General features: G+C 37.6%; 1 protein-coding gene across 1 annotated transcript in view; it reads left to right on the top strand.

The window, feature by feature from the left end:
• Nucleotides 1–12,587, top strand: part of LRRC7 (leucine rich repeat containing 7) — a 119,352-nt gene that overhangs the window by 69,139 nt on the left and 37,626 nt on the right. Inside the window, 3 exon segments of the mRNA XM_040564939.1 lie at nt 1,714–1,843; nt 2,245–2,360; nt 11,233–11,302. Of these exon segments, the coding sequence (XP_040420873.1) occupies nt 1,714–1,843; nt 2,245–2,360; nt 11,233–11,302 (316 nt within the window).

The raw sequence follows: 12,587 nt of genomic DNA on the forward strand, positions 1-12,587 counted from the left end.
ACAGAGATAAATTATAGTTTTATGGGGACTTTGTTGTTTTTATTGTGGCCATCTTCTGTTGTCTACTGATGATGTCACCAGGGAGAAAAGAGGCTGGGAATGTCTGTGCCAGACAATATCTTTCAAATAAAAGTCTATTGTCTGATAAAGTCATTCTTCGCTGTCACAGAAACTTGCACAGTTACAGTTCAGAGAATCAGAGCTTCCGATTTCCATTGGAAACATAGTTGTTCAAAATTAGTTTATCTATTTTCAAGCTTTTCTGATAGTGTTATCATCAGTAAAAGGAAGAATGTGCACATCTTTCAATTTAACAAGTCTTCAAGTTGGACTTCCATTTGTCAAAGCATGTATTCCGTATGAAGTAGGTAAACATGTCTGGATTATGCCTTTACTGAAATTGGTTTGTAACTAGTTTGAAATAAATTATGGTAGATGCAAAGCTTATATTAAAGAAAAGCTAAAACCTAGCAGAGCTTTTGGATATATTCCATGCATCTCTTGCGCTAATCGCTGTATGACTCACTTTGGCTTTTCAGTCTACTGAAACACAGCAATTATAGGAAAGTTCTGAGAATTCCTTGTAAGGAATGTCTATTTCTGGTTTCACATTTCATAAAATCTGAAGGTTAAAAGACCTTTTTTTTTTTTTTTAATTAAGAAACTGGGGTAAAGGTAAGTTAGACATACAATGAAGGTCTAGTCCAGCAGCTGTGACTTGTATATGTATATGTGTACATTTATGTATACATATATGTATAGGTATATGTATATACGGGACTTGTAGCAGAGGTAAACTTTTTATTGGATCTACCAACACATTTGGAAAATGCTTCTGGGCATCTAGTCCCTTCGTAAGTGGACAGGGAGATGTTGCTAATCATAGAACTTGAGAGAAATCATCTTCATCCTTTTCTGAAAATATGATTGCATGGAGGAAAGTTCAAGTCTCTTTCTTCTCACAATTTGACAGAATACAACAATTTAAGGAAAGGACTAAAAGAAAGTAATGGAGATTATTCCGTTTTTTACAAAGGGAAAACTTGAATCTTAGGAGATGACTTGTTTTGGTCTACTTTGTTTCAGTCCTTGCCATACAGATATACTTTTAAGATCGCTGTTTAGCCAGAATTCTCAACATGTGAAAGATAAGCAGTTTTACAGAAGCTGTGTGTGACTAAAGCAAGCTGAGATTACTTTGCTGAGTTTGGATCCAAGTTCATTGTTTTCACTACTGATCTGTTTTAGAAATGATGTCAAGTGCATCAGTTGGAATGTACATGAAGGCAATTTCTGCATTATTTTTTTTTTCCATTTTGCTCACCGCTGATATTTCTTTACCTGTTCTATGTCTTTGTGTGTTAAGACTATATTTTTTTTGTTTGGCTCTTCAGTTTAGTATGAATTGCCCTGATCATTGTGAATTTGGAATACTTGGAAAACTTGCTCACTGCAAAAAGTAAGAATGATAATATGGGAAGCTCAGAGGTCTTTCTTAAACTGTCCTACCACTTATGACTGATAAACAGTGTTCCTAATAGTTCTTAAAGTTGTATTATTATAGACTTCTGGGGAAATTTGCAATAAAGTTTCCATCTTCAGGGTATGGCATCTGAAGAAGCGTGATGGTTTTAAACTTTCAAAGGTTTTAGATTGTTAATTTTTATTACCTAACCCTTGTACAGCATCTAACGACTACATTTACAATTTCAGTTTATCTTTATTAGAAGAATTTGACTGCAGCTGTAATGAGTTGGAGTCCTTACCTTCAACCATCGGTTACCTTCACAACCTGAGGACGTTGGCTGTGGATGAGAATTTCCTTCCTGAACTGCCCAGAGAAGTGAGAAGCTGATTCTGTTTCTAAATTAGATTGAAATGGTTTGTGGTAGGCCTAAGACTTCATCCATACTATGACAAATTATCTCTTAAAGCAGTTATTTCTGCACAGTGCTGAATACCAAATCTTTCTTACATACTCAATAGTAAAATAATAAAAACTAAACTAATAAACTCATGTAAAGATGAGAATATCACTCAAAACCAGTAGTTCAGGTAATGTAATGTAGTGCATTTCCCTGAGATTTCTGACAGAGAAGGACAATATTTTCTGACTTTGGATTCTGTATTTTCTGTTCTTTGTTATTTATAGGGGAAAAAAAATGGCCACCTTCTGACATAAAATTGGTGATAATAAATTTTATCAAAATCCTAACATCTTTGTTTTTTTTTTCATTCCCATAGATTGGAAGCTGTAAAAATGTAACAGTGATGTCTCTGCGCTCTAACAAGCTGGAATTTCTTCCTGATGAAATAGGTCAGATGCAGAAGCTGAGAGTGTTAAATCTGAGTGATAACAGGTATAGTTCACATAATTTTCCTAACTCACTTCACAAGAATTTGTTTTAAAAGAATAGATAATTCTCTCTAGATATTGTTAAAATACATTTATATAAAATACATGAAAGCATATGAAATACAGAGAAATTATATTTATGAATACTTAAGTATTTAAACTATATGGAAAAATTCTTGATTTTTTTTTTAATTTTTATGGTTCGGTTTTAATTCCATGACCTCCAAAGAAAAACTTGAATGTGGGGAGCATCTGGGTCTCAGTGTGCTTTCAGAGATGAAAGACTGTTTACTTATTTTATCACCTGCTGTTTCCACATGAAAGTGTGATATTTGGCTTTAAAATTGTATATAACTTTATAATATTTAGTGTTGTGCCCTGCTCGAAAAATTGTGACAAGCTGTTATATAGAAGATCAGTAAGTGCAAACATATTACACGTTACCCTGACTCCACTGAAATCAAAAGAAAATGTTCTGTTTCCTTCAGCAGGGCAAAAGTGTTGTCAAACAAAAACACAAACCAAACACCAGATTCTCTGTTCTCACACACTTCACTGTTCCTCTGAGAAATGGAATGCTTAAAACGATATTTTCTTGGTACTTATGCTGTGCTCCCATAGGCATCAGAAACGACAGACTTTTCCATGGAATTTAAACAAACATATGTTCCAAGAATATGTTAATTTCAGTACAACCACAGAAATACAAATTTGTCTAATAATGCAAGAAAAAAAAGGTGTGTGAATACCATTCTGTTCCAAGTAGCTATCATCTGTACTCAGTAAATATCAGGGGAAGAACTTTGCATATCTGTGTCTGATTTACTGTCATCAGTTTCATTGTTGAAATTAAGGTTGATCATAAACTATAAAATCAAGATATCCCTGTAATATATTTATTCAAAATTATTTACTTAATTCTGTTAGATCATTTTCCTCACTGTAGTTGTGTATCATAAAGTGCATTATGTATGGACCAGAATGTAAAGATAAACTGATCTCCAATCTGTGCAGAAACTGTCCAAGTCCCACAATCAAATCTTTTTGGGTTTCATGTTCCAGTGCTTTCACAGGGACATGGGAGGACTCTCCCATCAGTATGTCACCACAGTAGTAGAGGTTTGTGGTCTTATCTGTGGAGCTACACACTGGAGCTGTGTTTTAACTTTAAATTCCCTCAGGCTGGCATATCCAGGTGTATGGTGATCCTGAATACATAAGTGATACAGATGAAAGCAGCAAATATCAGAAACATGGTAAATTTTCAGATGGACACTTCTGGTGGCTGCTCTACTGCGTTGCTGCCCAGCCAGCTCTAGCAGCATGCAGGAGGGCAGGGGGTGGGCACGGGGCTGGGGAGGCAACAGGACGGCGCTGGCTGTTGGGCATCTTAGGGACTCCAAGGAGCTGCAGCTGTAGAGTGCCCTCACTGGCACATTAAACCAATCTGAGCTGGGTCACTCTGACCCCTTTTCAAACCTGTAATCATGCCATGAGTGTGTGTTGAGAAAGCAGAAAATTAGTCTTTTTTCTTCTTCTTCTTTTCTTTCCTTTTGCCAAGTAACTTTTCAGTCAGATCAGCTGCATATTTCAGGCTTGTGACTACATGTGTAATTACTGCTTATGAGTGCTGTTGCTGGGGTGAGAGGGAGGAGGTGGCTCACTGCTGGCAGAAGGCAGCGGAGGTGGTCAGAGTATGCAAGGCTTCTTGACCAAGCCAACCTGACAGCTGGCTGCAACTGAAGCAGCAGTCCTGCCCACTTGCCTTTTTCCCCGGCTGCCCAGAGATAAGGGAGCATTTGGGATTTCCATTGTGGGGTAAATGGTGGGACCAGCATCCCAGCGGTGTGATGTTTCTTAGACTGGAACATGCCAGTCACTGTCCTGCCCACTCCCTTTTTGTGCTGGATGGCAGCCCTGCATCTTTCTGCCTTGGGCTTACTCAGGGTTCATTGGACAAATGACTGCAATGACTTAATTCACTGAAACTTCAGGAAGTGATCTTTCTTCTTGTTGTGTTTGCTTTCTGACACTCCCCACATGTTCAATTTACTTGCAGTGGAGTCTGGCAAACACCAAAGCCAGCTGAAGGTAAACAGTGGCTGTGCACCAAATGGGAAAGTATAAGGAGTGCAGGAGAACTGGGCCTTTGCCTGTTGGGATGGGAAGCTGTTCTCTCAACTTGATGTGAAAAACTGTACAGTGAGTTACAGACATTCTAGAACTAGCTGAAGAGCAGAGTGTAGACTAGGAGACAGAGGAACTGGTTGAATTATCTCGTACTTTTCTTGAGCGGTCCTTGGGGATCATTTTTTCCTACTTTGTTGACATCAATTCCATCTGAGGTTAAATGTTGCCCTGCTGAGACATTGTGATGATGGTATTTTTGTGGAACTTCCTACTTTAACAAAACTGAAAGTTTTGGCACCAGCATGTTTGCACAAAGTTCAGATACCATCAAAATTGGATTGGGGGGTGCAGAATTTTCCATTTTCCCATTTTCGTATGCATATTAACATTAAGGTATCCACTCTTTCTTTGAATGAGTCCACATGTTCATGTTAATAAGGAGAGTACTTGAGCTCTGCTTGTTGCTAGGAAGCTTTCCATGTTATCATAATAGTTTTGCCCCTCTGCTCTTCCTGCTTCAGATATGACAGAGATGGCAGAGCACACCGGCTCTTTTCCTGGATAGCGCTCTGAGCCATTGGAAGAAGAGACACAGACATGCAAGCAGAGCAGAAAGGCGATTCTAGAGCCAAGGGGTCAGTGCACATGCTTCACCCTATAGCTCTGGGCTCCTGAGTCCTGGAGCATGGCTCAGCCTTCTCTCTGTCAGCCTGTTCTGAGACATGCCGAGACCAGAGCCTGTGGGCTCCAGCGCTGAGGAGATCACCAAAGATCGCTCTCACAGAATTTTTTGCATGAGAACTCCAACCTTTGCACAAATCTTCTAGAGTCACTCCCTGTACTACTAATAAATGGGGCTGGGCTATTCGTATTATCATATGTTCTTTTAGAATTTATCTGTCAGTTCTTTCTGATTAGCTCCCTCCTGATACCAGAGAGGATTTTGTGTCCATTCTGTCAGGTTGCTCATGCATCTTTGTGTGTTATTTTCAGAGGGAACAGACTCTGTCACCATGACTGTCAACCCATGCTGCATGCTGGATGATTGTCACGGATGTACAGTTTTTCAAAGGGAACACAGTCATCCATTGGGTATCTGCCCACTGGAGATTCATCCCAGTGAATGACATGTCAGGGTCATCTTCTTCCAGTTTGTCACATGCCAGATTTTATCTCCAGTGTCTACAGCTGTGGCTGTAAATGCTGAACTGATGTGTCCAATAACCTCTTACCTCATTGCCTTTATCCCAGTGACTTTCTCTGTTAGTAGCGGGGCTACTCAAGTGTTTATTGTGAGATGCCCTTTTGCCACCAACAACGTTAATTCTGAATATGTTCCTCATGGCATGGGAAGTGCAGCCCAGCTCCAGGCATGCAGAGCACAGAGACACTGGTGGCTTTGAACTTGCCTTGCTCAAGAGCGTGGAAAATTTACTGTCTGCTCTCCAAATGGTCATGCATACAAGGAGTGATGGACAACCTAACTGTGAAGTAGCATGTAACGAGTTAAAAAGAAGCCCTCTCTTCCTTGTGTTATCTGGAGCCTATCTGGGTATAAATGTCAAAAATCTACATTTTTCATGTCCTCCTGTATCATAAGTGGCAGATTTGGTTTAAAGTCCTCGTTGGATATCTTTCAGGAAGGAGACAAACCTGGCATAGACTTCTTTGCCACTTAGGCTCACAAGAATCTCAAATCTTTGTGAGTTGACACATTTTGCTCAAAGGTGGGTCAGTGTTTGCAGTCCCTCCCTAGTGCATTTTTAATACTATGGTTTCAGCTACTGCAGGCTTTCGCTCTTGTTCTGTCTTCTGAAGGCCCTCATCATTTTAAGATGAACCTTGCTTATTTCAATTGACCAGAAGCTATTTTGATTCCAGGATTTTCTACAGACATTTATGTTAGAACTCCATTTTAACCAGGAAATTAGATTCCAACTTTACTTTCCCAAGCCTTACACTCTAAGACTGTATCTGTACTTCTCATCTCCGTGGTTGGGAGTCCTCTTTCCTTCTATCTTTACAGGTCCAAACCTTTTCAACCCTGTTACAGACCCTACACCACTGGGAAACACAGTATTTGGTTGTCGCTACACAATAAAAGGCAATGGTGGGCTGAATCCTGACTTGCTATCACATTGCTAAAGTGGAGTCTGGTGAGGGTTAGTGTGCACCTGACCAGAGCTTGGGTGGCTTCACCCTGTGCATTCTGGAAAGTTTTGAATCCAGATACCTGCAATGCAGCTACCTGGAGATTCATCCTTGCCTTTGCCAGGAATAACAGTATCTGTCTCCAGTGCTTCAAGAACCAATGCAGCATTTGATAAAGTGGTTGTGCAGTTACTACTTGCGTGAAAAATACTGAAATCTCCATCACATAATGACACACTGGGGTAGCTGCTCGGATTCACTCACTGCTAAGACTGCACACGGGATTCATTTAAAGAAAAAAAAAAAAAAAAAAGATGTCTTACCAGTAACCGGTGTTCTTCACAATGTGTAGTCCACATATACATTTGTCTTCCATCTGCTTCTCCTCTCTCCTCAGAGTCCTTCCAGGTATGAGTCCTGTGATTGAGAGGTAGAATTGTTAGAATGTACATTTGGGCTACACTTCTCAAAGAGCATCGGTTACTGGTAAGTAACCTTTCTTCTAGTTTTAGATTGTTCTTGCAGAAGAGCTGAAAGAATCATTACCTTTCTGTATTTGCACTGCTTCTGCTTCTGTCCTGGGGTCTGAACTCAATTACTACTCTGAATCTCATGAACAGAAGTTAGATGAAAAAAGATCCTAAGAAAAGATCCATTCCAAAACAAAGGACTGTTCCTTGGTGTATCTTTTCTTTTTCTGTTCAATTATTTAATTGTACAATATTGCTTATTGCCAAAGAGGTAATTGTTTCTGTCCGTTAGTATCCACAGGCATTCTTGTGAACAGTATATTGAAGAGTTAATATGAATTATGTTCTTTTAAACTTTCACACTCCCAAAACCCTGTTGTTGTCAGTTTGCTGAGTGTTACTGTAGAGAACTGTCACAAGTAGCAACTGTCTCTGGGCTTGACGAACTGACTGGTCTACTCTAAATTACTCTGAAGTCCTCATTCCAGCGTGGTGTAACACAGTGACATATAGTTTCTTTGAGGTTGTGGGGTATTGGGTGCTAATGGTCTTAATGTTCAGGGATGTCATTTCAAAAAGTGTGCTGTTGTTGCTGTTGTTGCTTTAGTTTGGTTTTATTCACCTAAGGGAATTCACAGGACGTTTCTTTTTTTTTTTCCCCCTTTTTTTTTTCTCATATGAAAACATTTTATGTGTGAAAATTAAATACAATAAAGAACATATGCATTTCTTGCTTTTCTGAACTATTACTGTGGAGAGTTAGTTTGCTGAAAAATCAGTTGGTGCTTTAGCATTTTCCTTTTAAAAAATATTTCTATTAATAACCTTTAAACTTTTACATTTGCCAAAGCCATACATGATTTTATACATATTTTAACATAACTAATATGAATACAGAAAATGTCTGTAGCACTAAAAGATTTCTTTATTTTGTTATTACATGTTTAGCTCTTTTTACAAATCAGTTTAAGAGACTGCAAAACAAAGTTAGTGATTTAAAGCTTGTACAGGAATGCAACTGTTGTTTATGCAAGAAAGCATGTGCAACAGATGGCTGCCAAGTGTTAGAAGCAATGTAGTTGTTCTGAAGATTCAGAGATACTGCCTTCCCACAGAACTCAAGCCTCTGGATGCCCTTCAGCTGGTGCCTGAGGGAACGGGCGCAGGAGCTATGGCTCTGTTTCTATTAGCAAGTTCCCAATCCTGACTTCTGGATTATGGCTGCTCTGAAACAGTCCTACAGCAGCTTCCAGTGGGCAAATGGCCTCATGCAAAGGTTATTTACTCAGGCTGAGCAGAGTTTCAGCCATAGTAAGAATAAGTTATTTTGGTACAGCAGAATTTGCCTTTTCATTGTAAATTGATTAATTTGGCCATCTTCTTAATATAATTAATAATTAATAATTGGTTATTCTTAATAATTAAGAAGATGCACCTATTAAAGTTTCATCTAGCATTGTGAATATATTTTCCTTAGATTTATAAAAACAATTATACATGTAATTTTCCATGCTGTCTAGTGAAATGCTTCAGCATCTAAGCATAAAAGTTATTTGTTGAATAGCATATTCACGGACATTTAATTTCTTTGTGTTAATATCTGATTGCAGCCTTATATTAGATAAATGGAAGCAGTTCAAACTAATCACTTGTTTATATTACTGAAGGACAGTTTTCTCCTTGGGGGAGGCCAAATCTTTAACTGAGAATGCTGTGAGTTAGTTCTTTGAAATCAGTAAAGTTATGATGATTTATACCAAATAGGATCCAACTCCCAATCTGTAGAAAATAATCAAGCTACATCTATGCATAAGTAATATTTGAGGTGCTTTGTAGCTGTAGCATAACCTTATGTTGACTGATGAAGCTATAAAAACATTTATGTATTTACCTTTCATGGTTAAACTAATGTAGTGTAAATGGCAAGTATAACAGGCCCTGTTTTGAAAACGGGTAGAATACAAAATCACTTGGTAATTCAGTTGTTCATGAAAGTCAGAGTGCTTGCATTTGCATTTTTAGTGCACATAAGGAGAAATGTTCATAAACTTCATAAAGTTTAAAAAGCAGTCTTAAAACTGACAAAAGAAATTGCAGTTAGAAAAAGAGGATGAGTCTTATCTTGATGGAAAATTTTCAAAAAATGGTACTGATTTTGGGTGCCTCCATTCTTTGATCTCTAATTTCAGATTTTTTCTTATTAAAGACTCCTTAAAATCAGTCCTCTTCAGATGTTTAAAGCTATGTGCTTTCCAGGCTTATGTGCAAAGACGAATGAAAAATGAACAGTTCTGTGTTTTATTTGAATATGGAAATGGAAAACCAGCTTGGAGATCCACTTGCCACACGTCATTTCTGAAGAGTGCTTACCAATTTTGCTTCTCCCTTTGATACACACTTCTCAGCTTAAGTTGGAAACTTCACCAGTAATGCTCTGCAGACAAAGCTTTCTATGTAGTTCTGAAACACATCCTACAGATACTGAATCCTAAAGTGTAAAGAAATAAGGGTATCACTTGAAAAGCCAAACCTTTTATCTTTTTATATAGAAAGCAACAACAACAACAAAAAAAGCCCTGAATAAAACATCTAGATAAACAATATTTAAGAATCTTTATGTTAACTGTTAAAGCTTAATCTTGTCACCTTAATTTATAAAGAATATCTCACTCTGCCCTATTCCAGAGAAAAGCGTTGATTTAAATTTAAACACACTGCAGTATGCATTTTACAGGAATGAAATAGGAATGCAAGTTAAATATCAGGAAGTTTAGGAATTCTATCCTGTCTTGTGGCATCAATTATAGACTTAAACATGCACACATATGTAAAGATACTCTAATCTATACAAGCATTCAGTTGGAGATTATCTCACAACACCGTGTGTGTGTATATATTCACGTCAATTTATTTCTCTTCTGTAGATAAGTCATCTTTAGTATAAGGTATTCTTATTAAAGTCACAGTCTTTAAAATGTGTTACTTGCAGTAAGTAGACACTGCTTTCAAAAATAACACAATATTTAACAGTAGTATCTTTGTAGCAAAAAATGCACCCAAAGTAATTCCACAGTGGATGCGCTTTCAAAACGCTGCATAGAGGCAATGGTACAAAAGCTTGTGAGTTACATATCTTCCAGATAGATTTTTAGTACGAAGAAGACTGTAGGAATATTATCAGTTGTTTAATGGTAGAGGGACAAAGGATTCTCCTGATGATGCTGTGCAGGTGCAGTCCCTTAGAGTAGAATGCCTGTCTTTATTTGAGGTGCAAATGAACATATTTGTCAGTCCTCCCCACAATATCAGTTTGTCTGACTCTCTCAGAGAAGGGCTTTTCCTCTCTTCTTTTTGTTAAATCACATTTAGATTTTGTCTTTGTAGTCAGTCCTTTGGCTGGTCCATTTCTTTCGACAGTCCTCCAGCTCTTTAACCTTCTGTAACACAAAGATGGAGGATATCAGGATGTGACTAGGACATCCCTCTCTGGCTTAGTACAGGCTGCAAAGTAAAAATAATGTGTTCAGAATGAGTTACTTACTGGGAAAAACATGAATGAAGTTTCCACAAGTATCTAGTCATGTTTTCCCTGTTCCCACATGCAGATTATTTTAGGAGATGTGTTCAAGCATATAATTATTTTTTTTTAATTTATTTGAATTTTAATTTCATTCCTAACATTTCTGCAAAAATGAATTTTAAGTTATCTTTGGGTAATTTGTGTTCAGAAATTTAACTGATAAATAAAAGGGTTTATGTTAACTACACTGAAAACTGTAAGGACTTTGCTATAAGTCTCACTGGGATTTTTTCTGTGTTATAAGCTGTAACTTGTGTTGGTTATAAGTTATAAGCTGGTTATGTTACAGCCATGGCAAAACATTGGTATCTCCTTAGTACCTCTAGGGAATGAAGTCAGTAGTTTTAGAATCCAAAAGTCTCTGTTAATGTGGAAGCAATTTAAGGGGAATCCCCTTAGTAAATTACTATGTTTTAAAAAAATGTGAGAGAAAATAAAGATATGATAGCAATTTCTGTATGATCGAGACAAAAAGTTCGGCATACAGATTAAAAAGGAACTATTGTGGAAATGAAGTATTCATGTTGTTCCATTATCATTTACAGACTGAAGAACTTACCATTCACTTTTACTAAACTTAAAGAACTTGCAGCTTTGTGGCTTTCTGACAACCAGGTAATGGCTTTCAATATTCATAATTTCTTTGGTAAAGTACTAGGTAAAGTACTTAGTAAAGCAAGGGCCATAAATGAAGCCTATAATTTAATACATGACTGTAGTAGAATTTAATACATGACTGTAGTAGAATTTTAGAAGCGTTTAGTCCCGGTCCAGTTTGCTACTTTCATACCAAGGTGTAGATTCTCCTGGCTGTCATTTATTACCTCTTGCTTCTAACTAACCTTCTATATCCTGACAAAAGTAGTAATATATAGTAGTAAATAAAGTCTAGAATTATCAAGAGAATGTTTTTTACATAGAAAATCAAGAGGTAAGACTTTTTTATTAGACTTGTTCTTAGTTTGTCCCACTCCATATTCCATCTATGCCTACATTTTTGTCTTCTGCCTTTTCCTGTCCATGCTTCCATTCCTGCGTATTTTAAACTCCATTAAAGTCAGCGGGAGTTTAAAAATGTAGAAGACGAACAAGTACTCCTAATCTCGTTTTGGAGAAAATTCTCATTTATGTTCCTTTTAAATTTAAGCATGCCTTTCTTAGTTCCAAGGGGCTTGGTTTACATGTCACTACTATACATTCTTTAGGATTCTATTTTTAAAGAAATTTTGTAACATGAACACAGAGAAATGCAACAGTTAGCCAGCATCTGAGCACTAAAATAAGTCCCCCATCAATCTTTGCCAGTATTGGTGGATAGAATAATTTTGCAGTTCCAGAATGTGACTTTAAGTGGAGAAAATCTCAATTAATAACATGCTAGAAATGTTCAACATACCTAACAGTTTTTAATAATTGCAATAAATTCTCATAATCTCTTCTTTCTCACCTTACAATAATGCCCAACATCAGATATTATACTTCCTTAACTGAAGTTGATCAGGGTAATTATCATGCTACTGGAAATTAATCCATCCTTTTATCTGGATGAAGAAGCCACAGGGACTCTGGCTCTGCTGCTGCCTGTTTGCAGACCAGGCGCATCCGTCCGTGCTGAGCTTGGCTGAGGGCAGAACCGTGCAGAGCAGCACAGACAGGGCTGTATCTTTGTAGTGGTACCAGACAAACCTCTGGGCTCCTGCCCAGCACGTAGCACTCAGCTGGGCCCCCAGACAAAGCCAAGTGTACTGCAGCCAATAGATTTACATCAGCGCTTGTTTATTGCATTTCTCCTTAAATTTACTTTTTACTTGTATAGCTAATCAAAGAATTGTAAAGCTGAAGGGAGGGGAGACTAATTGGGAGAGATAATAGAAACTTCTGAGTAAATTTTAAAGTGCTA

Source organism: Cygnus olor, chromosome 8 (genome assembly GCF_009769625.2).
Source record: "Cygnus olor isolate bCygOlo1 chromosome 8, bCygOlo1.pri.v2, whole genome shotgun sequence".
NCBI lineage: Eukaryota > Metazoa > Chordata > Aves > Anseriformes > Anatidae > Cygnus > Cygnus olor.